At 37.0% G+C, this 25,953-nt stretch overlaps 2 protein-coding genes across 2 annotated transcripts in view; one reads left to right on the top strand and one right to left on the bottom strand.

Moving 5' to 3' along the window:
- ART3 (ADP-ribosyltransferase 3) overlaps nt 1–10,985 on the bottom strand; it is a 52,661-nt gene extending 41,676 nt beyond the window's left edge. Inside the window, exon 1 of the mRNA XM_006103522.3 lies at nt 10,843–10,985. The gene's annotated coding sequence lies outside the window, so the exon portion shown is untranslated. The remainder of the gene's footprint in view (nt 1–10,842) is intronic.
- Nucleotides 10,986–16,639: 5,654 nt separating this feature from the next.
- CXCL11 (C-X-C motif chemokine ligand 11) lies at nt 16,640–18,865 on the top strand. The gene is made up of 4 exons (XM_006103526.3): nt 16,640–16,768; nt 17,569–17,695; nt 17,809–17,881; nt 18,113–18,865. Exons 1-4 carry the CDS (start codon nt 16,708–16,710, stop codon nt 18,152–18,154), a joined length of 303 nt encoding a protein of 100 aa, XP_006103588.1. The 5' UTR covers nt 16,640–16,707; the 3' UTR covers nt 18,155–18,865.
- The last annotated feature ends 7,088 nt before the right edge of the window (nt 18,866–25,953 follow it).

Here is a 25,953-nt window from a genome sequence, read left to right as displayed (position 1 = left end):
ATGTCCACTTCCTTGGGAAGCAGCTTTACTCATAGGGACTTTCCAGTGACAGATAAGGTGTCCTGTTTCCGGGCACTGGAAATTTAATTTGGGCCTCACTGAACACTTAGAGGAACTATTACTTAAAAGTATACTAGTATACCTCTAGGTCTTAGCAAAAATGTAACAAACAGACCCTGTTACAAACAGATACACTCAGTCACAAGCTCACATACAACACTATGTGCCAGACCACAGTATTCAATGCCAATGCTTTAATATTTGTACATTAGCTTTATTTTCATCACCATGGTGACAGGAGCACCTGTAAGTGGGAAGCACTAAGTTATCCAATAACTGTTTCCCTGTGTGCTGATGGAAGCTAAAGCCAAGTGAATTGCAACTGTTCTTAGGTAACCTGCTATTGTCTTATAAATCTCTTTTGCAGCTCTAAATTTCACTCCAGAAAATTTTTTACTACATTGAAATCTGTAGTCAGCCTTTATGTTTGTTATTATTTAAATCGGATAACTTGATTGGTTCTCAAGAAATCTAAAGCAAAGCATCAGAGTCCAACCCACAAATATTCACCACAGAAATAAAGTAACTGAGTCGACTGCGGAACAATTTTTTAAAAACTATTTAGAGAATCATTTTATTGAGCACCTAAAACGCTCTAGGCCAGTGATTTTCAATCTTTTTCATCTCAAGGCATTCATAAACTAAGTACTAAGAATCCGCAGCATACCAAAAATATATTTTTTGGCTTATCTGAAAAAAAATAGGTATAATTTTTATTCATTCCCATCAGATGGCTATTGTTGTGTTGGCTGTTTTTATTTGACCATCTGGGAAGAGGTCAGTGCCCCTGACTAAATAGTCAGGTATTGCATGTTTCAAAAGTGTTTGTGGCACACCATTTGAAAATCGCTGTTCTAGGCAGACATCATTAAACCAAGTATGAATGGCCCATGGAAAGTGTTGAAGATTTGGTTTCTCATATACTAGTCATTGATTTTGGATAATAAACCACCGCTGAGGAAAAGCAATAAGGGCATATGACATTCTATCCTTTCAGGAGACTTCCAAAACATGCAAAGCAAGATTCTGGTTCAGTGGACTATAAATAGAACTTCTGACTGAGAATAATGTTGACACCAATTAAGGTAGAAAACCAAGAACTGAAATATGGCATTAGTAAAATTAGAGGCCCCCTTGTGTTCATGAAGCACTTCAGAAGAAAAAAGCTATTTACTAATCTAGAAAAGATACTTTAAAGATATTCTCTAGAAAAAAGAGATACAAGAACCCAGCATACAGGAGTCAACAACCCCAGAATTCTCCGCAAAGGCCATTCTTGAATGACGGATTATACAGGTTACTCCAGACGTTAGATTTTTGTGGGATTCTCTGTATCCATATGATTCTGCAAAGGTAGTAATTCATTCATTCACTCATATTTACTCAGAAAAGTACTTGGGTTGTCCACTATGTGCCAGACCATAGAGTTCAATGTCAATGCTCTGCTATTTATAAGTTAACTTTATTTCTTCACCATTGTGAGAGGAACACTTGCAAGTGGGAAGCACTGTTATCAGTGAGTATTTTCCTAGGTGCTGGATGGAAACTAAAGCCAAGTGAATGTGATCTATACTTCATTCTTCCTCTGATTATGGTAACCTGAACCTTAAGTGCACACAAGGTTTACACAAACAAGTAATTCACAAATATTGGCTGCTATGTGTTCCGTGAGGTGAGAGACATTAAAAATTTTTAAGACAGAATTCTTTGCCTCAAGATACTGTCTGGTGACGGTAACAAATTTAAAATGAGAAAGCTGGGAATCATGATATTGCACTTCCCTGAGGACATATGATGTAGGGCATTTTTTCATATACTTTATTTGCCATATGTATATCTTCTTCAGTGATGTGTCTGTTAAGGCTATGGCCCCCTTTAAATCAGGTTTTCTTTTGTTTCCTTATTGTTGATTTTTAAGAGTTCTTTGTATATTTTGGATAACAGTCCTTTATCAGATGTGCCTTTTCTCTCAGTCTGTGGCTTTTCTTTCTCATTCTCCTAATATTGTTTTCTTGCAGAGAAGTTTTTAATATTAGTGAAGTGCAGCTTATCAATTATTTCTTTCATGGATAGTGCCTTTAGTATTATATCTAAGAAATCATAACCACCCTGGCCACATAGCTCAGTTAGTTAGAGTCTAGTCCTCATATGCCAAGATTGAAGGTTCAATCCTCTAGTCAGGGCACATGCAAGATCAACCAATGAATGTATAAATAAGTGGAACAACAAATCTCTCTCAATCTCTCTCTTTCTTTCATCAATAAGTAAAAAAATAAAATAAAAAATCATGACCATACCCAAGGTATGTAGGTTTTGTCTCATATTATCTTTTAGGAGTTTTATAGTTTTGCATTTTACTATTAGGTCTATGATCCAATTTGAGTTAATTTTTGTAAAGGGTGTAAGGTCTATGACTAGATCCATGCTTTTGCATGTGGATGTCCACTTGTTCCACCATCATTTCTTAAAAAGGCCATCTTAGCTAAATTTAATTTTTAGAACTGAAATGATTCTCCTTCATTGTAATTGTTTTCAACTAGTTTTTTTCATTCTTGTCGCCATTATAGATGTTCCCATTTCCTCCCCACCTTTTGCCTTCCTCCATCCAGATCACACCTTCCCTCCCTCTAGCCCTCACCACACTGCTGTCTGTCCATGGGATATACATATTATGTTCCTTGCCTAATCTCTTTACCTTATTTCATCCAGTCTACCCCTCCCCCTCCCCTCTGACCTCTGTCAGTCTGTTCAGTTTATTTTGTTCATTAGATTCCATATATCAACTAGTTTGCAATTATAGGTTTGTAATACTATTAGTTTTCCTATTTCTCATGTTCCTCAAGTCTCTATCAAATAGTTAATGATATATAAATACATAAGTACTTATTGGAAATTCTCAAAGGAATGCATGTAGTACAAACAGAGGTACTATATTTTAAGCCAATTCTCTAGTTTTGCAACAGAATGCAGCATTTTTTCATATTTTCTCTTTTTGTGAATCTTGCCTTCCTACCTAGCTTATAAGCTTCTTTTGTACTCATTTCTTTCTCCCTACTTCCAGCTTAAAATAGCATAAAGTACAAAAATATATCCAAGATGCATTTAAGAAGCATTGGTTAATGATGCTTTTAACTCTGAATTATATTAGAATCTAGTATGTAGATGTATACATATATTAATATTTTCAACAAGTTTTAATAATGATTCATTCATTTAATAATTTTTTTGTCAATCCTCATCCGAAGAGTTTTTCCATTGATTTTTTCTTTGAAAGAGAATGGAAGGGTGAGGAGGGAGGGAGGGAAGAAGGGAGGGAGGAAAAGAGAGAGAGAGGGAGAGAGAGAGAGAGATACATCATTAGGTTGCCTCCCACACACACCCAGGGCCAGGGATCAAATGGGCAACCCAGGTATATGCTCTTGACAGGGAGTTGAACCCAAAACCCTTTGGTCTGGGGACAGAAACAGGGCAGGAACTCAATATTTAATTGTACTTTATTTCATTTCATTTACATTTAAAAACTGTTATCTTGACTTATTTTTAAAAATTTAAGTATGTTTGGATCAACTCAGGTACATGAATCTACATCACAACTATGGATTTTGTAAAATCTAAATAAAGATCAAGTTATCTCTGATAAAATTCAGTGTCCAAATGTGATGTGCTATCAGTGTAATACAGATTTCAAACACCATAGTAAGGAGAAAAAAAGTAAAACATCTTCTTTAAATATATTGGGTTAAATACAATATATTAATAAAGTTAATTTCATTTGCTTCTTTTATCTTTTTAAATGTGGATACCAGAAATTTTAAAATTACATGTGTGGCTAGATAGAACACGGAGCCTTCCTGCCATGTCTGAGGAAAACCAGGATGGCTCAGAGGTAAATGTGATTAAGGGTAAGTGAGTGAGTGAAGAGTATAGTAGATGATGACATCAGAGAGGTAAAAAGTCCTTCAAATACCATTTAAACCTTTCTGTGATAACAATGACAATGACTAAAATTGCAAGATTGGAGGTGGAATTAACACCTGAAACCTCTACCTCTTTTGTCAGAAATTTCTAGGAAACCATTTGGCTATATATTTGTGTCCTTACCATGCTGATGTACTATAACATGCCACAAGGTATAGTGGAGGTAAGAAAGGATTTATAGCTAAGCTTCATTAAAGTCTTGGCAGTGAAAGGACTGGACAACATGTAGTGAGCAGGCTGATCCAATTCCTATGCTAGACGCACAGATAGAGACTCTAATAGTGTCAAGCCAGATCCAGTCCATCACTCCTTCATTCATTTATTCTCCACACACTTCTAGTTCATTACTTCCTTCCATCCAAACTTGCTTCTCTTCCAGTAGTAAAAAAAAAGCAGCTCTGTGTATTTCCTTTTTTATACCATGGATAATTTAATTATCTTCATTATTATATAATGGCCATATACATTTTTATTAAGATTTTATTTTTAAGAGTAGTTGAAGCAATAGCTATATTTTCATCTGCATTTTTTCTCCATACAAGATAAAATTGATTAATTAATGTAGATTTAGGAAGAAAAGAGGCTTTTAAAGGAGACAGAAAATAAGCAATTTTCATTTACTTAGCAGCTGTAAGATATCCAAAATTGCATGGACCTTGTGGATTAAGGACACTAAACAAGGGTAGAAAGGATCTGATTGGAAAGGCCTGTGGAAGGGATGCCTTCCTAAGAAAGAGGGGAATAAAAGGAAGAATAATTTTTACTTGTAGCCCTGAACATTTCTTTTTTAAATACATAGAAGAACACTATGAAAAAAGGTGAAATTTTGACATAACATGAAGAACAGAGCAAAACTCTGTCCCTGGGCATGGCTAATATAATCAAGAGTTTAGTTATTAACTCTTCCCAAAGCTGGAAACCCCCATGAAGTAACTATTGTCGGAACATCATTCAAACTTAAAAGGAAACTGAAGATAACTTCATGCCCTTTAATTTAATCCTACTCCCTTCTGGAACAGGAAATCTTTGCTTTTAAAAAAAGGGAAGCAAAACTAAAAGGGGTAGCCCCTCTTATATGTAAGAAGAGTTGATTACATAAATGGGTCTGACACCTTTTTTTAATGCTTTGTTTTGCTATCTTCTTTTCTTTTAACTGAGGTAAATTTGTCTATAACATTATATTAGTTTCGTGTGTACAACATAATAATTTGATATTTGTATACTCTACAAAGTGATCACCACCACAAGTCCAGTTAACCTCTTTCACCATACAATGAATCCCCTTGACACATTTTGCCCATGTCCAATGCCCTTCCCCTTTGGTAACCACCAATCTGTTTTGTGTCTATGAGTTTGGTTTTGTCTTCTTTTGTCTATTTGTTTCGTTTTTTTATATTCCACTCATAAGTGAAATCATACAGTATTCATTTTCTCTGACTTATTTCACTGATAACAACAATAATCACTGTTAACATTTACTGAATATGTACCAAGCATAGTTCTAAGCACATATATTGTCATTTGATCCTCAAAGCAACCTTATAAAGAATTATTTCCCTCACTTTATCATTTTAAGAGCTGAAGCAAGGTCATCCAACTAGAAGTGACAGAGCTGGAACTTGAATCCTGGTCTTTTGGCTAAAGCCCATGTTCCCAAACACTAATCTACCTCTACTTTTTCAATATCTATAATGGAAAGGAAACAGGTAAGATAGCACCCATGTGTGAATGTAGAGATGAGAAAAGTTTTTTGGTTTTGCTCTTTTTGTGTGTATCTTTTTTTGTATAAGTCCGAAGGTAGAAATGGCTTGAACAAGTTAATACCCTAAATGGAAAAAAGTTCACTGAGAGACTGAAAATTGATTTTATTGTTCCACTTTCAGCTTTTGCACTGATCTTGATGAAAACGGAAACAAGCTGCATTACACAGCTATTTCAGTCATTCTCTCTACAAATAATTCTTAACTACCTATTATGTGACATGCACCATATAAGAAACTTATAATATGACAGAGAGCAAAAACCGCAGTTTGCCGTCCACTGTGCTAAACAAATGTCAGGGATTGTTAATAAATCACTTCGTCTCTTTTTGTACCTGTTTTCTTTTTTTTTTTTAATTAGGATAATTAACTACTCAATAATCACTTTGTGGCCTATAGTAAGGATTGTAAAATAACCTAATTTGCTTCAAGCCTATGAGTAGGATGATTTCTCCAAAACTTTAGAAGCACCTGAGAAGTGTTACAGAGAATGGAGAGCTTGGGATTGGAGGAAGTAACGTGATGAATGACATTTCCAGAAAGGAAAAAGCATTGGCTAGAGTAGTTTTAGGAATGACTAATGGCTCTGAAGAAATCTTCAGGGTAACCTCAGATAATTATGCCCCTGATTGCCATGCCCAGAGTCACAGTTCAGAAGGACTAGGCTCTATTACACAGATTTTGTATCATACACTTGAAATCTAAATGATCCTATTACCAATGTCACCCCAATAAATTTAATAAAATTTTTAAAAAATAATAAAAGAAAACCAGGCTCAGTATGTCCTTCTCCTCTAGTGTGAAGATAAATAAGTACTAAGAATAATGACAGTAAGTGAAGTAAAAAGAATATATTGCAGTTACAAATGCTAAAATTTTTTTAATGGACTTAACTATTATTGGGTGTTATTTTCTTTGATAAATGATTGCATTATGGGAGGATATGATTTAACCATAAATTTTAGTCAGTTGTAGCTTTAGATTTGTTTCAAACTATATACTTAATTGAAAATAGTCCATCAACATTTGGTTAAAATATTTTTAATTACTTGAAAGTAGTTTGTTCTTATTTACATTTGTATTTGTAAGTGAAAATTATGATATGTAGGGTAAATGCAACATTAAGAAAGCATCAATAAAAGGAATGAAAGAGGGATGGAGAGAGAAAAAAATAATAAAGAAAAAAAAGCAAGAGAAAGGGAAGGGAAGACAGTAAGAAAACGAAAAGAACTTATGCCTTTGGACTTTCCAAAGCAAATACCTGTCTTTAGATTCTTCCTCTGCACCGTGAGTACAAAGGCAACAGAAAGAAAGCCACTTACAAATTTAATTCAAAACATAGGGGGAAATGCCCTAACTACAGAAAAAGACAAACATAAGTTGCTTTGGCAAAAAGACTACATGCTTACTGTGATTGTAGTGTGTGTGTGTGTGTGTGTGTGTGTGTGTGTGTGTAGGAAATTCCTGTTCTTTTTCTCACCTTTTAAATAATTAGTTTCTTTTCTTTTTTTCTCTTTTCTTGCCCAAGGTAACAGAAAGATAGAAATGAATTTCTCTATACAAATTCATCAGCAATGATTGATTCCTAGAATTATAAAGTTTACTGAGTCATTAACTGTTGATACATGCATTTTATCAACTTTCTATATCACTCAAAGATGGAATCTTTCTTTAGAGCGACATAAATCTGGTGACAGTTATAGGAAGCTCAGGTTCAGTCTCTAGATTATCTGGAAACTCATTCAGACTCCCAAAGCTCCTATCCACAGTATTTCACACATCATATCTTTCTTCAACTTTAAAGAATACAAACCCAAATAATATTTAAACAATACAAAGCCATTGTTATAATGGATATCAATTTGGGTTTTAAAAAATAAACAAACAGGTAATCTTGATAGTAAGATGAAAAAGGCATTCACGGTAATCAAAACATTCATGAAAGTGACTGCAGAACTTCTTGGCTAAACTCTAAATGACGTCTGATTCTACTTAATCTTATTGTACAAACTGCACCTGGCAGTCATGAGCAATTAGCACTTTATAAATAAAGGTTTCTTTTCTGACCAACTCAGTTGGGACTCTCTAGTTTCCAGCACAGCAATCTACAGCAGTCAGAAGGCCGTGAGAAGCCTCTGAAGAGAAAAAAAAAATGTGGCAGCAGAGCCTCGAATATTACGGATAAAAATCAAACTGGGCTGCTATCAATGTTCAAGAGTATATTCTTTTTTAATGAATATCTGTAAGCCATGATAAGATCCCAAAGTTTGGCCAACTTTTATTCTAATTTACAGGTATTTCCCCACATATCAATGGGACCTAATTCAAAAGTTCATTTAAAGACCCATTATTTTCTACCAAGATGACCTTTTTCATGACAAAGCCTATAGTTCGAGCTCTCTCTGAGTTAACTCTATTTCAGCAGGCTAGCCTAGAAATTTAACCTAATACATATTATTTTTCTATGGAGAAATGTATTATGGACCTCAACTTGAGATGTCAGAAATACATCTCTTTCGCTTATTGATTCTGTGCCCAACCAGACAGGAACTCTGCCTCTTTCCTGGTCTATTTAAACACATCCAACACCCCATTACTTTGTTAAACCATAATGTTGGTTCCTGTCAATTCCCAGGCCCACTCCCATCTTACTCTAAAACAGCTTCTCTTTTCTTTTTCCCTAACTCCTGAATCCCTGACAATTTGAGAACTGTTTATTCCTAAAGTCCCCACTTTTGGCAATATGTTTACATGTCTCTCTGGATTTCCTGACTCAGCTCTGGACTCAACACATTCTTCAGAATTTGGGAAGACATCACAGGTATAAGTAAAAGTCTCTCTCCACTAACTAACTCTCAGACTCCAACTACTAACTGGGCTGATCCCTGACATCCTCCCAAATATGTAAAATCAAATTTCAAGGGTTCTGGAAGGGAAGGGGCTTGGGATGAGGAGAGAGGTAGCAAGTAGGGCTACTATTTATTTGTTTTGTTAACCTTCACCTGAGGATATTTTTTCTATTGCTTTTCAGAGAGAGTGGGTGGGAGGGAGAGAGTGGATGGAAGGGAGGGATGGAGGGAGGGAAGGTGAGAGAGGGTGACTGATTTGTCTTGAGAGAGACACATGGACTGGTTGTCTCTCACACGTGCCCTGATAGGGGGTAGGGAGCAAACCCACAAGCCCAAGTATGTGTCCTTGCCCAGGAATCGAACTTGTGACCTTTTGGTGCACACGTCAATGCTCTAGCCACTTAGAAACACCATCCAGGGCTAGGGCTACTGTTTAGAATGTAGAATGTACTGATTTAGATAGAACACAAACTAGAGAAAAGGAGGAGGCAGTGGGATGGAGGGATGGGAATAAGGGAGCAGATGGAGGATGGGAATAAGGGAGCAGCACTGTCACTGATGTCCTCCAGTGGTTGCCTTTCCTCCTCCTCTATCCTTCCCAGTTTCCTCTGGGAGGAACACCCCTTACCCTATATAATAAAAGCCTAATATGCTAAGTGCCCGACCATTCGTTCGACCATTTGATCAGGTGCTATGATGTGCACTGACCACCAGGGGGCCAAAACTCTGATCGGTAGGTTAGCTTGCTGCTGGGGTCTGGCTGATCGGGACTGGGTGAGATGGGCCTGACATGCCCTGGAGCCTTCCCATGGTCTGTCCCTGGCTCTGATCGTGCACCGGTGGGGTCCCTCAGCCTGGCCTGTGCCCTCTCACAATCCGGGACCTCTCGGGGAATATTGGAGAGCTGGTTCCAGCCTGATCCCCACAGTCAGGCCGAGGGACCCCACCGGTGCATGAATCTGTGCACCAGGCCTCTAGTCTGGTATAAATTCCCAGGGACAGGATCAATGTGCTGGCTGCCTACTGTTGCCTCAGACCAAAGTTTCTGTCCACCCCACCAAATTGTAGAATTCTATCACTGGAATAAGCATCAGTTGTTCTTAAGTTTTCTATGGTTTGCTACTGCTAGTCATGATGGGAAACTAGAGGGTAAACGCTACTAAAAAAAGATTAAGTTTTAAGAAGTCTCACATTCATCATTCTCCTGATATTCAATGACATATAAATTAAACCGGGCTCTGGACTTTCTCAAGCTTTCCTAATTGCTTCCTCACCAGGACCCTCAGATTCTATTTATTCCAAGTTACTCCAATCTTTTTTTGAGTTTTCTATTTTCCAGGGAGCCATGGGTCTGGGAGTTATACAGTCAGACCTCTGAGGTGGCCTTTCAGCCTACCATTTTCATCACAAAAAAACAGGAACGCCAGTGTGCTTTTTCTGCTGCTGTCCCCTGACTCTGCTACTTTACTAAATGATTTGGGGGAAGAGTTACATAATCTCTTAAAGCCCCATGCTCTTCTTTAAAAAGAGAACAGTGGTTCTCTTACTTACAGAATTATTATGAGGACCCGTGAGACACTATGCACAACACCTGGCACATGGTAAGCTTCCAAACAAACAATGACAATTACTATGGTCCCCATCACCCTTCCTGTTACCATGGTACACCCAGGCCCCACTGGTAAAGATGCAAGGTGAGAGATAGGAAACCAGAGCTGAGGAGCGAGCCACGTTTCCCTGACCACACCTCTTACTGCTTACCTACCCACACATTAAAGGTAGAATAAGGAAGCAAGAAATAGAGAAAGTAAGCTAGGTTTTATATGACTCTAAGGTGGAATCAGGAAGTTAGGAAAATCTTAGAAATAGGAAAATGAGAAGGATGTTTTGTTGGCTTTTTATTAAAAATGAAAATAGCACTTATCATAATGTACAAAATAATATACAGCCTATCTAAATATTCTTGTTTCAAATCCAAGAGAAAGTCATTATAAGTACCAAGATAATATTTATAACCAAAAAATGTCTTTCCAATCCTATTTTTTTCACATTCCTAATTATATCTCCTATTTAAAACACTGCATTTAGTTAACCCTTAGTTCATAATGGCAAGCCACGGGACTGAAATGTTCCATATAAATGGACGTTTTACTCATTCTATTAAAAAAAACATACAATGCAATGTAATTTCATACCTTACATACATAGCTCCTCTAACATTCACATGCAGCACACATCTCTCCAGGCAAGATCCTTTTGTGCATTACTCTCTTTCTCATTAGCCCTGAAATAATATCAGCCAGATCTATTTTCCCTTGTTTTCCAGCTTGAGTAGCAGAGGTAATAAACTAATAAATGAAGCTAGCACACAATTTTCCCTCTTATTGAATCAAGCTTCCTTCAATTAGCTGTTTATAAAGTTGCTTACTGCTAATCTCTCACATGTTTTTATCCCCTAACAATAGGCATGCTGTTTCCCAACTTGGAAAATTAACATTAACATCCACATTGACTGGGCAGTTGTCGATGGCAGTCATTTTCCAGGCGGCCAACTTAAGGCCATGCACAGAGCTGCCTTTGTTGTGAGAAAAAAGATTTCTCTGAAGTTTATGGTGATGTTGAAGCTGTTTTGTACAACCCACTGCTCCTGGCTCAAATACATGCAAATCACAGCAAATGTTCTGTGAAGAGTAGTCTAGAGAGCACTGAAAAGATGGTTAATCTAATCAAAGAGGTAACAGACTTGATAGTTTCTTCTTCTGAGTTCTAAATTTTAACATATGAAATTTGAAAATTTTACCAAAAATTCCAAAGGAAAGCAATTCATTTTCAAACCCATGTTCTTTTCTTCCCCTCTGAATTATTGTGAAAAGAAATCAAGTAGCTTCTCTTTGACATTTGTTAATTATACTTTTCTAAAATCAACTTGGCAGTATTCACTTGGCAAAATGTAACATCCCAAGGCAAGTAAATTTAGTTCTAGATAAAAGAAACAGTATTTACATACTGTGTTTGTCCAAGTTAAAGAAAGCATATAATGATTATTTGATAACACTCCTTCCAAAAAGGTAGCATTAAGTTTTCTTTTAAGAAGAGGAATGGTAGATCGAAAGCATAAATGATTTTCAAGAAAATTACGATAAAGAGTTGTAGTTCATACTTACCTGGCAGGAGAGATACCATGATCATAAAGAGTTGTAGTTCAAGAAATCACTGGCAGCTTAGCTTAGCTGCCCCAGAAAACCCTCTCCTTTGCAATAAATTAAGGCAATGGAAAGCTATCCAACTCCAGGAACAAGATACAGACAGCCTGTATCTAATCAGCATGAACAGGCACAGTTTAAAAGCCAAGTAAATTGAATTGTCAGTAACTATTTTTCAAATCTTCAATCACTGGATGCTAAAAGCTTATTTCTTCTCTTTGTCTCATCTTTCCGAGTACAGATATCTATCTCTCCTTTAACATCAGAAATTTGGTACAGAGTTCAGTAATCATTCATCCAAGTGTGCCAAGGTTCTGATTTCATTCCTTCTGGCATGTTGCCAAGGGGAGGAAAGGTAGATGGCTGGCAGTGGCTCTCTCAAGCATGGTAAGGTCAGTATAGTGATGGTGGCCACTGAAAACTGGCCCTTCTTTTGTGCATCCACTTGAGACTACAATGTTTGGAGTAGCACATAACAAGGATGAAATCATCCTTATGAAATGTGAGCTCTGGTACATCTCATTCTCAAATACCAAATTGCATTAGCAGGGTACAGCTTTCACAAATGTCTTCTTATGTTAAAGTACAAGAAACAGATCCAAGTATAGACTCAAACATCTTTATTCAAAATGCACTTGCTCTTTGGAATGCTTTCAAATAGCAATGAAATATGCACAATTAATTAATACCTTAATGGTTTTTTAAAATTGTTTTTACAACTTTCCCCAAGATTTTCTGGTGCCTAATGGCTGCCTTGTATATATCCTGCAGGATTTGTCTAATTTGGGAGAAGAGTATTTAAATAATGTAAAAAATCACAGAAATAGTATTCCATTAAAGGCTCCTAAAAATTTCCACTGGCAGCTCCCCAAATGTACTAATCTCTTTATGACAGAGCCTCAGGTACTATATTACTGCACTTTTAAGAGTTAAGGATTCTACTCAATCTGTTCAGTCTATTTACATTATTTTAGGTGCTTATCACATGTATGACAACCTCTTCCCTAGGAGTGAGTCATCAGCCTTCTATAATAACAAAACAATAGGATTCTGTTAAGTAATAGTAATTTATAATAAATAGGAATGTTAGTTTCCATTTCTAACCCACTTTTCACTACTTTAACTAGACAAAATATCCTTGATATTACTTATTATTTTTGTAATAAATATATTTTATAGTCTTGGTGAATGGTGGGTTGGGAATTAAAACTTTAAATGTTTTGCATTAATCTCTTCCCACTTGAAAATATTTTAAACACTTGAAACATTTGAAAAGTCTATATTAATTGGATAACTTGAGATCATAACTAAAAGTTCAGATGATTCACAGATTAGAGGGTATTTAAGCTAGAAGAGTCTGTTGATTAATTATAGAAACTAGATTAGTTTCCTGAGATTCTCCTTTAAATTCAAGGGAAAAATTGGTTGAGTCGTTGAACCTGAAACAGTCCAACTCCAGAAACAACAAGAGATCTGGGCAAATGCTACTAAAAAGACAGAGCAGTTTAATCTTTGTCCTGCTTAATCAGAGAAAGAACAATGAAGTATATATAATGACTTAGTGAAGAGGAAAAGAACAAAAGGATTAGGGAGACTTAGAAAAGTTTCTAAAACAAAACAAAAAGCACAGTATCTCTCCTCTCCATCCCTTCTTTATTTAAAATTAAGTGTCAAGGCAGTATAATATGCTAAATGCCAAATGAATAACTAGACCTATACTATCCAATATGGTAGCCACTAACCATGTGACTACTGAGCATTTGAACATTTTTTCTTTTTTTTTTAATCCTCGCCCAATGATATTTTTTTTCCATTGATTTTCAGAGAGAGTGGAAAAAAGAGGGAAAAACAGAAATATCAATGTGAAAAAAACACATCAATTGCTTGCCTTCTGCAAGCACCCTGACCAGGGAAGGAACCTGCAACCAAGGTACGTGTCCTTGACCAGAATCAAACCTGGGACCCTCTGGCCCGCAGACTTATTTATTTATGTATTTATGTATGTATTTATTTATTGTTTTTAATCCTCACCAGAGGATACTTTTTTGTTTCTTACTAATTTTAGAGAGAGGGGAAAGGAAGGAGGGAGGGAGGGAAAGAAGGAGGGAGGGAGGGAGGGAGGGAGGAAAGGGGGGGAGAGAGAGAGAGGAAGAGAAACATCAATGTATGAGAGAAACACTGATTGGTTGCCTCTTGTATGTGCCTCCACTTGGAATTGAACCTGCAACCTACTAGTAGATATGTATCCTGATCAGGAATCGAACTGACAATCTTTCTGTGCATGGGAAAATGCTCTAACCCAGCCACCCCAGCTAAGTGAATTATGCCTATTTAAAACAGTATGACATAGAATCAAGTCCTAGGTTATACATAAAAAAATTAAAGATTACTAGCAAAACACAAAATTATGTATTTCTTTCAAATCACATAAAAATGTAAAAGGGAATATATTTAACATTAGTAAGAAAACATAAAGACAGAAAATAGTAATAAAGCATTTTAAAATCTTCTAATTATACAGTAAATACATTTACCTATTAAAATCCCTTGATTTGATTTTTTTAAGTGTCTACAAGTGACACACTTAAAACAAATAGATTTAGAAAGCTTGAGAGGAAAAGGTAAAGATAAAAAGCAGGGGTTACATCAAAGTAGAACACAAGCCATAAAAACATTACATAAGAAAATAAGATGGTGTTTTTTTTTAAAAATCCACAACTCATACAACTTTATGTGCTAAATAGCTGTGCTAAAATATATATAAAATAAAAACTGTTAAATATGCAAAAATAATAAATATCACTGGTATTTTCAGTGGTTAGAGCATCGGCCAATGCGCCAAAGGGCTTCAGGTTCAATTCCCAGTCAAGGGCACATGCCTGGGTTGCAGGTTCACTCCCCAACTCCGGTCTGGACAAGTGTGGGAAGCAACCAATCCATGCATCTCTCTCACATCAATGTTTCTCTCTCTTCCCCCACCTCTCCTCCTCCCTCCCTCTCTCCCTTTCATTCTCTCTGAAAGCAATGGAAAAAATATTCTCAGGTGAGGATTCACAAACAAACCAAAAACTGGAAAAAAAGTAAAATTGTCATCATTCGCAGATGGCATAATATTGTACATAGAAAAACCTAAAGACTCCATCAAAAAACTACTAGACTTAATAAATGAATTCAGCAATGTAGCAGGATACAAAATTAACACCCAGAAGTTAATAATTTTGTATGGCTTTTTTATACACCAATAATGAACTCACAGAAAGAGAAACTAAAAAAAAAAAATCCCATTTACCATTGCAACAAAAAAATTAAGATACTTAGGAATAAATTTAACCAAGGAGGTAAAGGATCTGTACTCAGAAAGTTACAGGATGCTCATAAAAGAGATAGAGGGCCCTAACCAGTTTGGCTCAGTGGACAAAGCATCGGCCTGCGGACTAAAGGGTCCCAGGTTCGATTCCGGTCAAGGGTATGTACCTTGGTTGCAGGCACATCCCCAGTAGGGGGTGTGCAGGAGGCAGCTGGTCGATGTTTCTCTCTCATCAATGTTTCTAACTTTCTATCACTCTCCCTTCCTCTCTGTAAAAAAAAAAAAATATATATATATATATATATATATATATATATATATATATATACACACATATATATTTTAAAATAGAGGAAGAAATAAACAAATGGAAGAATATACCATGTTCATGGATTGGTAGAATCAACATTATTAAAATGTCCATACTACCCAAAGCAATCTACAAATGCAATCCCCATTAAAATATCAATGGCATACTTCAAAGACCTAGAACAAACTCTCCAAAAATTTATCTGGAATAAAAAAAGAGTCTGAATAGCTGTAGCAATCTTGAGAAAGAAGAACAAAGTTGGAGGGTTCACAATACCAGATATCAAACTATAGTACAAAGCCATTGTACTGGTTCTGGCACAAGAATAGGCATATAGACCAGTGCAACAGAACAGAGAACCCAGAAGTCAACACAAGCCATTTTGCTCAATTAATATTTGATAAAGGAGGCAAAAATATACAATGGAGTCAAGACAGTCTCTTCAATAAATGGTGTTGGGAACATTGGACAGATACATGCAAAAAAAATGAAACTAGACTACCAACTGACACCATACACAAAAATAAACTCAAAATGGATAAAGGACTTTAAACAATAAAAAATAAATAAATGGGATACATTTAAACAGAAAAAAAAGAAATGGCTATAAATTCAGAAGTATATAGGCAGACTTCTTTAGACATGCAATTATAGTTGACAAAAATATAAATGAGGTTAAATAAAAGTCATTTCATGTTAAATAATGTAGGACTTGTATAAATGATAAGAGTTTGGACTTAAAAGCAAAAGTAAAATGCTAAAAATTGTTTTTTTAAAAAAATATTCTTTTGTATAGTTATATGAAGAATGAGAGTGAAAGAACTGAAAACAGGAAGACAATCTTCCTGAATTAAAAAAAAAAAAAAAAAGAATGGCAATCAGAATTCCACTGCCCAGGGGTAATCCAATAATTAAATACATTTCTAGGAAATGACACCTTAAGAAGGCTGTTTTCTATCTGGATACACAGCTGTTTACTCTTTATAGTAAAAAGTGTTTTCATGTTAGTATTACTTTCGACACTGTAACAACTAGGAAGGGAGAGTGATATTTAGAAGATAACAAAACAGAAACTCTTGGAAGCAAGAAAGGAGCATGACTCAAGGAGGGAAATTCCTGTTGCCATTAAGGATTGCTAGTATATAAAATGCCCTCTCTATGCCAACTAAGAACTCCCTTCTATGTTCAGCTTTTCTACTCCCTCCAAGAAGAGATCAACTTTGAAGCAGCAGCAACAAACATGAATGTGAAGGGCATGGCTATAGTCTTGGCTGTGATATTCTGTGCTACAATTGCTCAAGGTATATGATACTTTTTATTTCTCAGCCTATAAATTTCTTTTCTAATTTTTCAAATGTTCTTTTCTTCCACTTTTATCCTAAAAGATACACTAAATTTTTACTTAACCTCACACATTAGAAATTATTACAGCTTTGACAGAGAATGTAAGAAATGTTTGAGGCATTAGAGATGATTATTGAAACTAGAGATGACAAATTTCACGAAATGTATTTGGCTACAAAATCTGACAAAAGCCTTTAGCAACAGTTTTTTTAAAAATATATATTTTATTGATTTTTTACAGAGAGGAAGGGAGAGGGATAGAGAGTTAGAAACATTGATGAGAGAGAAACATCGATCAGCTCCCTCCTGCACATCTCCCACTGGGGATGTGCCCGCAACCCAGACCGGAATTGAACCTGGGACCTTTCAGTCCGCAGGCCGAGGCTCTATCCACTGAGCCAAACCGGTTTCGGCAGCAATAGTTTTAAATGTCTGTTAAAAAGATTTTTGTAAAATAATGTTACTAGCATCCTGGAAAAATTCTTGAGCATAAAAGCAAAAGGCAAATAAGCTTGATCTCCAAGACTTCTTTTATGCTTTTATCTAGTCTTTAATGATTTGGTTACAAATTTAAAGAGAAAATCATTAAGATATTACTTAAGCTCCTTTCCTAGTAACAGCAGTGTCAAGTGCTATTTGACAAATGACCATCTTTATCCTTAATGAAAACTGGGCTCACATTCTTCACCAGAATTATAAACCATAGTCCTCTGTTGCAATCAGATCCATTAGTAACTGATGCTATGATCTGTTTTAGGTTTCCCAATGTTCAAAGGAGGACGCTGTCTCTGCATCGGCCCTGGAGCAAAGGCAGTGAAAGTGGCAGATATTGAGAAAATCTCTGTAATTTACCCAAGTAACAACTGTGACAAAGTAGAAGTGATGTAAGTAATGGACTTGCTAAAGATGACAATGATGGAGGCATTTGGGTTTTGTTTTTTTTTGCTTATGCTTTTCCATTCAAAATTTAAGACTGTTTTGGATATTCCTTTAACAGTATCACCTTAAAAGCACATAAAGGACAAAGATGCCTAAATCCCAGATCAAAGCAAGCAAACATTATAATAAAGGTAGGTTACTAGATTACTTCCGTTTTATAATGTTTTATCCAAGACAGATCTCTTGAAAAAAAAATAAAGTAGACAACTTCAGAAAAGATTCTATGATCCTGTATGAAGTGTTTTGATAAGGGGTCTTTGGTTATAGTTAGTTTTCTTTTTTGCTGTATGTTTCTGCATGTCAACTATCACTGGGAAACAAGAACAGCCCAAATTTATAAAACTCTCATTTTCTAATTACAGAAAGTTGAAAGAAGGAATTTTTTAAAACATCAAAACATCTGAAGTCCTGGAAAAAAGGATATGAAAACTCAGAACAAGTTTAACTGTGACGATGAAATGTTAAGAATTCTGTAATAGGGAAATGACTTTCTGATGCCTATTGCAATGCGCATTCATGCACTTGTAGAATTTGTAAGTTTGGAACCTTCTAGAAGACTTGATGTTTATAACTATTCTGCTGTGATGATGAAAACATTTCTAAGTTATCTGTCTGTACTTGATCTACATTCCATATTACAATCTGCCGTTAAAATGGAGACATTAATATTATTACTAGAGTCAAGATCTTATGAGTCAAAAGCATCCATGTATGTAATAAACATCCCCCCCAAAATTTTTAATGCAAATCCACATTTCTTTTCCCAAAAATCATATAGCACATATATACCTAGGGAAAAAAGTTCTTACATGTCATCTTGTTTATAAAAAGGCAATAATTCATGAAATGTACTATGAAAAAAGTATATGCTAAGGAAAACTGGTAAGAATGGAAATATTTCATAACTGAATTAGCAGCTCTGGTCTTAATTTGATTTAAGCAACTTTTTCATTGATATGTTTTGAAACATTTAGGATATGTGGGTTTACTGTGCGTTTTGGTTGTATCTATTTTTATAAATTATAGCAACATTTTGGACACATTTTAAATATAAAATGTTTTTGTCTACCAAAGAAAATGTCGAAAAGAAATAAATATATATACATATCTGGCAATCACCTTTACTTTCTGTGGTTCTTTTTCTTAGGAAAATACATAATCTTACTTTTCTAAGTCATGCCTACACTATACAATTTAGGGATATCTAAGATAGTTTTACTTTAAAAAGAATCAAAACCATTTTTCTCTATTAAAGTACCACAACTTCATTTATATTGGTAGGTATAGGATAGTTAACAACTAACTAATACGGCACACAGAGATGGTATCTGGACAATAAAATAATGAGGGGTTCATGGCGGTCTTGTGCTCTGGTGGGAGATTGTGACCTGAGGAGTCTGGAAAAGAAGATTACTCTGACATTCCAACGGTAGGTTACCATAGCAGCAAAAGAACAACAGAGAGGCTCCATTAAGGTAAAGATTGTCAAGGAAGATTCAGTCCTAGGACATGACTTCCTACCATGACATACTTTTAGTTAGGAAGCTTTAATCTCTGAGCATTCTATGTGGTTTAGTTTAGGTCTCCAAGTCTGTAAGGCCCTCTATGCAGGCCTCCCCTGAGCTTGTCAGATTTAGTATGTGGCCCCTTTTTTGTCCACATTTTGTAAAACAGAGACATTCATTTGTCTTCCAAAAATATGATATGCCTTTAACAATTTCACCTTGTATTTAAAAAAGCATAAAGCTACCTGTCAACACACAGAATTTTTTAGAAATATATTTTAATAGGTAGTTGTGAAGGAAAAATTGTCTCTCTTTTTAAGGGGTCTTCCTAAGTCCAAACCCCCTTTTTACTTGGGGGCAAATCCCTTATTATGAGAATTCTGGTGAGAGACCAAAAAGGAGAAGCCAAAGGAAGGAGATCCTTCCCTTCTTGGCAGCCAGAACAAGATCTCAGCCAAGCCACACCTACCCTAGACTTTGAACTCCAGCTAGCACCTGTCAAATAAACTACCAGTAAGTAAATTATTTAAACTGGCAGTAGAAACAGTGTAAGTCCTAACACATGTTTGTGTGGCATGGCTGGGTAGTATTCCTTGCCACCAAGCTCCCTTAGGTTTTTGTCAATTTTCCAAGAATCAAGCCTGATTCTTCAGTCTTCCTTTGGATTCTTCAATTAAATTCCTTTTCTGCTGAAGCTAGCCAGAGTTGATTTCTCTATCATGTAACAAAAAACCTTAGCTAATACAGCATTCTTTATACAGACACCTATACATCTGAAAAATAAAAATATTTGTTACAGAATTACCAAAATAGGACATTTCTGTTTATCTGAAAAAAAAGGACAATTTTACAATATAGACCAATCTTGAAAACATTATACTAAGCAAAAAAGGCAATTACAAAAGACATATTTATGATTCCATTAAACAAACTGTCCAGAATAGGCAAACCTATAGAGACAGACAGTAGGTTAGTTATTGCCAAGGATAAGAGGTAACAAGAAGTGACTCTTAACAGATACGGGGGTTCTTTTGGAGGTGATAAAAATGTTCTAGCTTTGGCCAGGTGGTTCAGTTGGTTGGAGCATCGTCCCACCACCAAAAGGTTGCCAATTTAATTCCCAGTCAGGGTACATACCTAGGTTGTGGGTTGGATCCCCGATCAGGGTGCCTACAGGAGGCAATCGATCAATGTCTTTCTCTTTTATCAATGATTCTCTCTCGTGCTCTCTTTCTTTCTCCATCTCTCTCTAAAAATCAATAAAAACATAAGGTGAACATTAAAGAAAAATATTTAAAACTGATTGTGGTAAAGGCTGTACAACTCTTTCAATCTGCTGTACTAAAAACTATTGAATTGTATACCTTACACTGGTGAATTGTATAGTATATTAATTATATCTCAATAAAAAATTCAGAATGAAAAGAGAGAACAATTTTAATGTGTCCTTCCATTGATATCAAAGGGCCAACCATAAAGCTGATCAGAGAATTGACAAAAAAGTAAATAGCAAAGGAGGATGCCTAAAACCTAATATGCCTTCTTACTGACTGGCTTCTTGATGGGTGCCTACAAGCAATAATGAGAAGCCAAAATGTTACCCAGGAAATTTGTATATAAATCTATATAACCTATATCATATATTTATACTGTGATATATAATATAGGTATATATTATAAACATGATATATAATAGTATAAATTTATAATAAAAGTATAAATACATATTAAATATGTAGTATAAACATGTGACCCTATCTAATAAAGAGGTAATATGCAAATTGACCATCACTCCAACACACAAGATGGCCGCCCCCATGTGGACACAAGATGGCCAGCAGGGGAGGGCAGTTGGAGGGACCAGGCCAGCAGGGGAGGGCAGTTGGGGGGGGACCCAGGCCTGCAGGGGAGGGCAGTTGGGGGCGACCAGGCCTGCAGGGGAGGGGAGTTGGGGGGGACCCAGGCCTGCAGGGGAGGGCAGTTGGGGGGACCAGGCCTGCAGGGGAGGGCAGTTGGGGGCGACCAGGCCTGCAGGGGAGGGGACTTGGGGGGGACCCAGGCTTGCAGGGGAGGGTAGTTGGGGGCAACCAGGCCAACAGGAGAGGGCAGTGGAGGGGGTCAGGCCTGCAGGGGAGGGCAGTTAAGGACAATCAGACCAGCAGGAGAGGGCAGTTAGGAGTGACCAGGCCGGGAGGGGAGGACAGTTAGGGGCGACCATGCTGGCAGGGGAGGGCAGTTAGGGGTGACCAGGCCAGCAGGAGAGGGCAGTTAGGGGCAATTGGGCCAGCAGGGGAGCAGTTAGGCAACAATCAGGCTGGCAGGGGAGTGGTTAGGGGCAATGAGGCAGGCAGGCGAGCAGTTGGGTGACAGTGGTCCTGGATTGTGAGAGGGATCCCAGATTGGAGAGGGTGCAGGCTGGGCTAGGGGACACACACCCCCAGTGCATGAATTTCATGCACCGGGCCTCTATTATATCATAAATCTACATAAATTTCTATATAGAAACTAGAGGCCCGGTGCACAAAATTCATGCATGGGTGGGGTCCCTAGGCCTGGCCAGCAATTAGGGCCAATCTACGGGGTGACCAGTGGGGAGATCGGGGGTCCCCTGCTAGCACCCGCCTTAGCCCTCCTGGCACTGCCTGCTTGTCAGCCACATCCCCTGCTGCCACTGCCCACCTCTCTGTGGGGCGACCAGTGGGGTGGTCAGGGGGCCCCACTGGCAACCGCCTAGGCCAGCCTGGGGCCTGCAGGAAGGGGGCAGCTTCTGTATTCAGTGTCTAACCCCTGGTGGTCAGTGTGCATCATAGTGACCAGTTGTTCTGCTGGTCATTCCACCGTTCAGTCAATTTGCATATTAGGCTTTTATTATATAGGATGGGACTTCTATATAAGTTCCCAAGATAGTTTCAAGACTTGGATCTAATACTTGACTATTTACAGTGATTTTTAAGTGTATCTTTAAAAATAAAAATTCTTTGAGTTAGGGCTACATGATAAAATTTTTAAAGTAATATAGTATAGACCAGGGCATTATTATTGAGAAGACACCATATACTTAAATTTCTCCAGGCAAAATAAACATATTAAATAATTAACATAATACTTAAGCCATGATCCTTTTTACCTCAGTACTTTTGCACATTACTACTCCCTCTGTCCATTTCTTCACTAAGCTAATACCTACTAGTAACTTAGATCTCAGCTTAAATGATGTTTTTAACAAGAGGTTGTCTTTGAAACCATCCCTTAAAACTCAACTAAAATAGGTGTCCTATTTGTTTTCCTAACACTCTACTTTTCCATCACACTATTTCAGTTGTCACTAAAGAATTATGCCTGTGCTTAATCTATGCTCTCCCATAAGTATAAACTCAATAAGAAAACCACCGCAGTAGTTCTAGCCCACAGTACAGTGCCTAGCACATATCAGAACTTCAATAAATATTTGAAAATAGAATGACTAAATGGCAATATAAACTAAGGAGAAAGGAACTTACTTATAGCAATGGCATGAGAATGCACAATGTTAGGAAAGTATAAGGTTAGTTAAAAATAATAATTAGATTGGTTTGGTTGGAGTAAATAATGAAGGACATCAAATGTCTAGCTAAACAACCTTGAATTTTACTCTATCCAATGGGGATTAAATGTTCAAGAATAAGAGAATGACCCTATCCAAGTTATTATAAATTATTCTAATAATGGCATAGAAAGTTAATTGGAAATGGCAAAGACTGAGAAGGGATATGTTTCCATAGCTCAAGTCTCTATTTCCCAAACTTGAAGTCATTTTCATATCACCTTTACACATTTTTACCATATTTCTGATCAATCTTCATTATATTTTGCAAATTCTGTGTATCACTGTACTTTACATACATTTACATAAAAAGCAAACTTTTACTACTATCCATATGAAATCAGTTATCACTTGCTATAGAAATAAAATGTAACAATAAAGGAAATATAATGAAAAGTACTAAATTTCAGCTATGCCAAAGGTTTGAAGCAACAGGCCTGCTCTGTATTTGTTAAAAGGGAAATTAACATAGTGAGATGTCTGAAAGTCATACTAATACCAACTTGAGACTTTCCATGATTTAATCAGGACTGAATGTAAATAGAAAATAACTGATATTAAATGTTTTATCAGTGAGCCCCCTAGCATTGTCCCACACTCTGGGAAATACTGATCTGAAAAGTAGTAAGGGCAGTATGTTAAAAGAATTATGAAATGACCCAGCAATTCCACTCCTAGATAAATACAATCCCAAAGAATTGAAAACAGTTGTCCAAAAAAAATTTGTACACAAATGTTTATACAACACTATTCGCAACAGCCAAAAGGTAGAAACAACCAAATGCCCACCAATAAATGAATGGATAAAGAAAATGTGGTATATATACCAATGGAATATTATTCAGCCTTAAAAAGAAATGAGCCCTGGCCAGTGTGGCTCAGTTGATTGGAGCTCCATCCCGTATACCGAAAGATTATGGGTTCAATTCCTGGTCAGGGCACATACCTAGGTTGTTGGTTTGATCCCTAGTCAGGGCCTAACCAATCGATGTTTCTCTCTCTCTCTCTCTCTTCCCCTCTAAAATCAATAAGCATAGAAATACCAATACATGCTATAACATAGATGAGTTTGGAAAACATTACACTAAGTAAAAAAGGCAGACACAAAAGGCAACATATTGTATAATTCCACTTACATGACATATCCAAAATAAGAAAATCCATAGAAACAGAAAGCAGATAAGTAGTTGTCAAGGGCTCTAGGGATGAGGTAATGAGGAGTGACTGCTTAATGATTACAAAGTTTCTGTTCAGGATAGTGAACAAGTTCTGGAACTAGATAATGGTGATGATTATACAGCATTGTCAATGTGCTTGATGCCACTGAATTGTACACTTTTAAGTAGTTAAAATGATAACTTTTATGTTATGTGTATTTTAGCACAACATAAAGTTAACTAGAGGCCCGGTGCATGGATTCGTGCACCGGTGGGGTCCCTTGACCTGACCTGCGGGGATCGGGCCGAAACCAGCCCAGTGCACAGATTCATCCAGGGCGTGTCTGGCCCATCTCACCCAGTCCCGATCAGCCAGACAACAGCAGCAAGCTAACCTACTGGTTGGAGCATCTGCCCCCTGGTGGTCAGTGCGCACCATAGCAACTAGTCAAATGGTCGAATGAATGGTCGGACACTTAGCATATTAGGCTTTTATTATATAGGATAAGGACAGTGTGCCATGTCTCTCATAGCACAGTGATGGCTGCCTGGTATTTCCATTCCAGGAGGAAGGAGGAGGAAGGAACAAGAGGAGCTGCAGTCCACCATGCCCAAAGCATTCCTGCTGCTGTCTGCTGCCCTGGTGCTACTTGGGCCTATACATGGAGCCACACGGAGAAACAAAGAGAAATGGAAGCCACTCAGCAACCCCAGAAACCAAAACCTGTTAGAGCTCATCTCCTCTGCCTTTGCCAAGTGTGAAGAGCAGAGAAACCCCTTTCCTGGTGACCTCAAAGGCTGAAGGCTTCTCCTGAGAGCAGGTATCTGGCTATTTTTAAACTACAGATGAAGCTGCTCATTAGAAAAAGTCAATCATGGTCATTGTTAAACTCCCCCCCCCCTCCACTTTTGTCAATTTGTAATGATTTTATTCTATATTTCCAGATTTACATATAAACAGCTTGACCTGTGGTACCTATGTGCATACTTTTTGCTGTTTTTCCCACTTTATAACCATAAATATCAATGTAGAGCACTGCATATAATTGCAAGTTATCAAAACACTATAAAGTCAAGAGAAACGACTAAATTAAGTTTCCTTTCAGCTTATCTTATATGTATATATTGCTTTTAACAATCAAGACTTTCATTTGAAAGGGATGTTACTCATTTTTACTTTAGTTCACTATATGTACTAGGGATTTGGGTTTAAAATAGGTATTTTTCTGGGAGGAAGACACACTTGCACTTCCATCACATGTTGTTGAAAGACCTCCCAGTCTTAGTTTCATACCAAGGAAGATCAGTGATATCCACAATTAAGTTGAAATAGAAAGCAAAAGATAATGGGATTCTAGAATTGCTGGGGTCCCTGGGAGAGGCTCTCTGCCACTGTGCTAAGAGGCAGACATTGTGCTACACCAAGTATCCTAGCCCACCCCTGCCTCTCCTGCACACACCCCCTAAAGAAGGGAGGGCAGCAGGCCAGAAGGAAAGGGGGTGGGGTAGGTGGACGTGGGCAAAGGGGGGGTAGAGTGAAAGAGACTGCTTGGGGTGATGGGCGCACCATGCTGTGTGCAGATGATGTTTTATTGAGTTGTACACTTCAAACCTGTTCTGTCTTGCAAACCAATAAACTCAATTTAAAAAATAACTAAACAAAGTAATAAGGACTACACTAAGGTGGTAATGGTGAAAATAGAAATATAACAAGATTACACTGCAAAAAGATAATCAATAGACTTAGTGACAGATTGTATGTGAAAGTTGAACCTGAGGAAATGAAACATGAAAAATGCTAAGGATTTAAATCTGAAGTGGAGGCAGAGAAGGGAATCAAGAAAAGAAACTTAAGCTTTAAGGTTTAAAAGAATAGTACTGGGGCGGGCAAGAAGGGGTCAATGGGAGAAAAAGAGGACATATGTAATACTTTCAACAATAAAGATTTTTTAAAAATA

Source organism: Myotis lucifugus, unplaced genomic scaffold (genome assembly GCF_000147115.1).
Source record: "Myotis lucifugus unplaced genomic scaffold, Myoluc2.0 scaffold_487, whole genome shotgun sequence".
NCBI classification, from domain to species: Eukaryota; Metazoa; Chordata; class Mammalia; order Chiroptera; family Vespertilionidae; genus Myotis; species Myotis lucifugus.
Note: the sequence above shows the minus strand (reverse complement) of the source record. Positions and strands in the feature narration are given on the sequence as shown.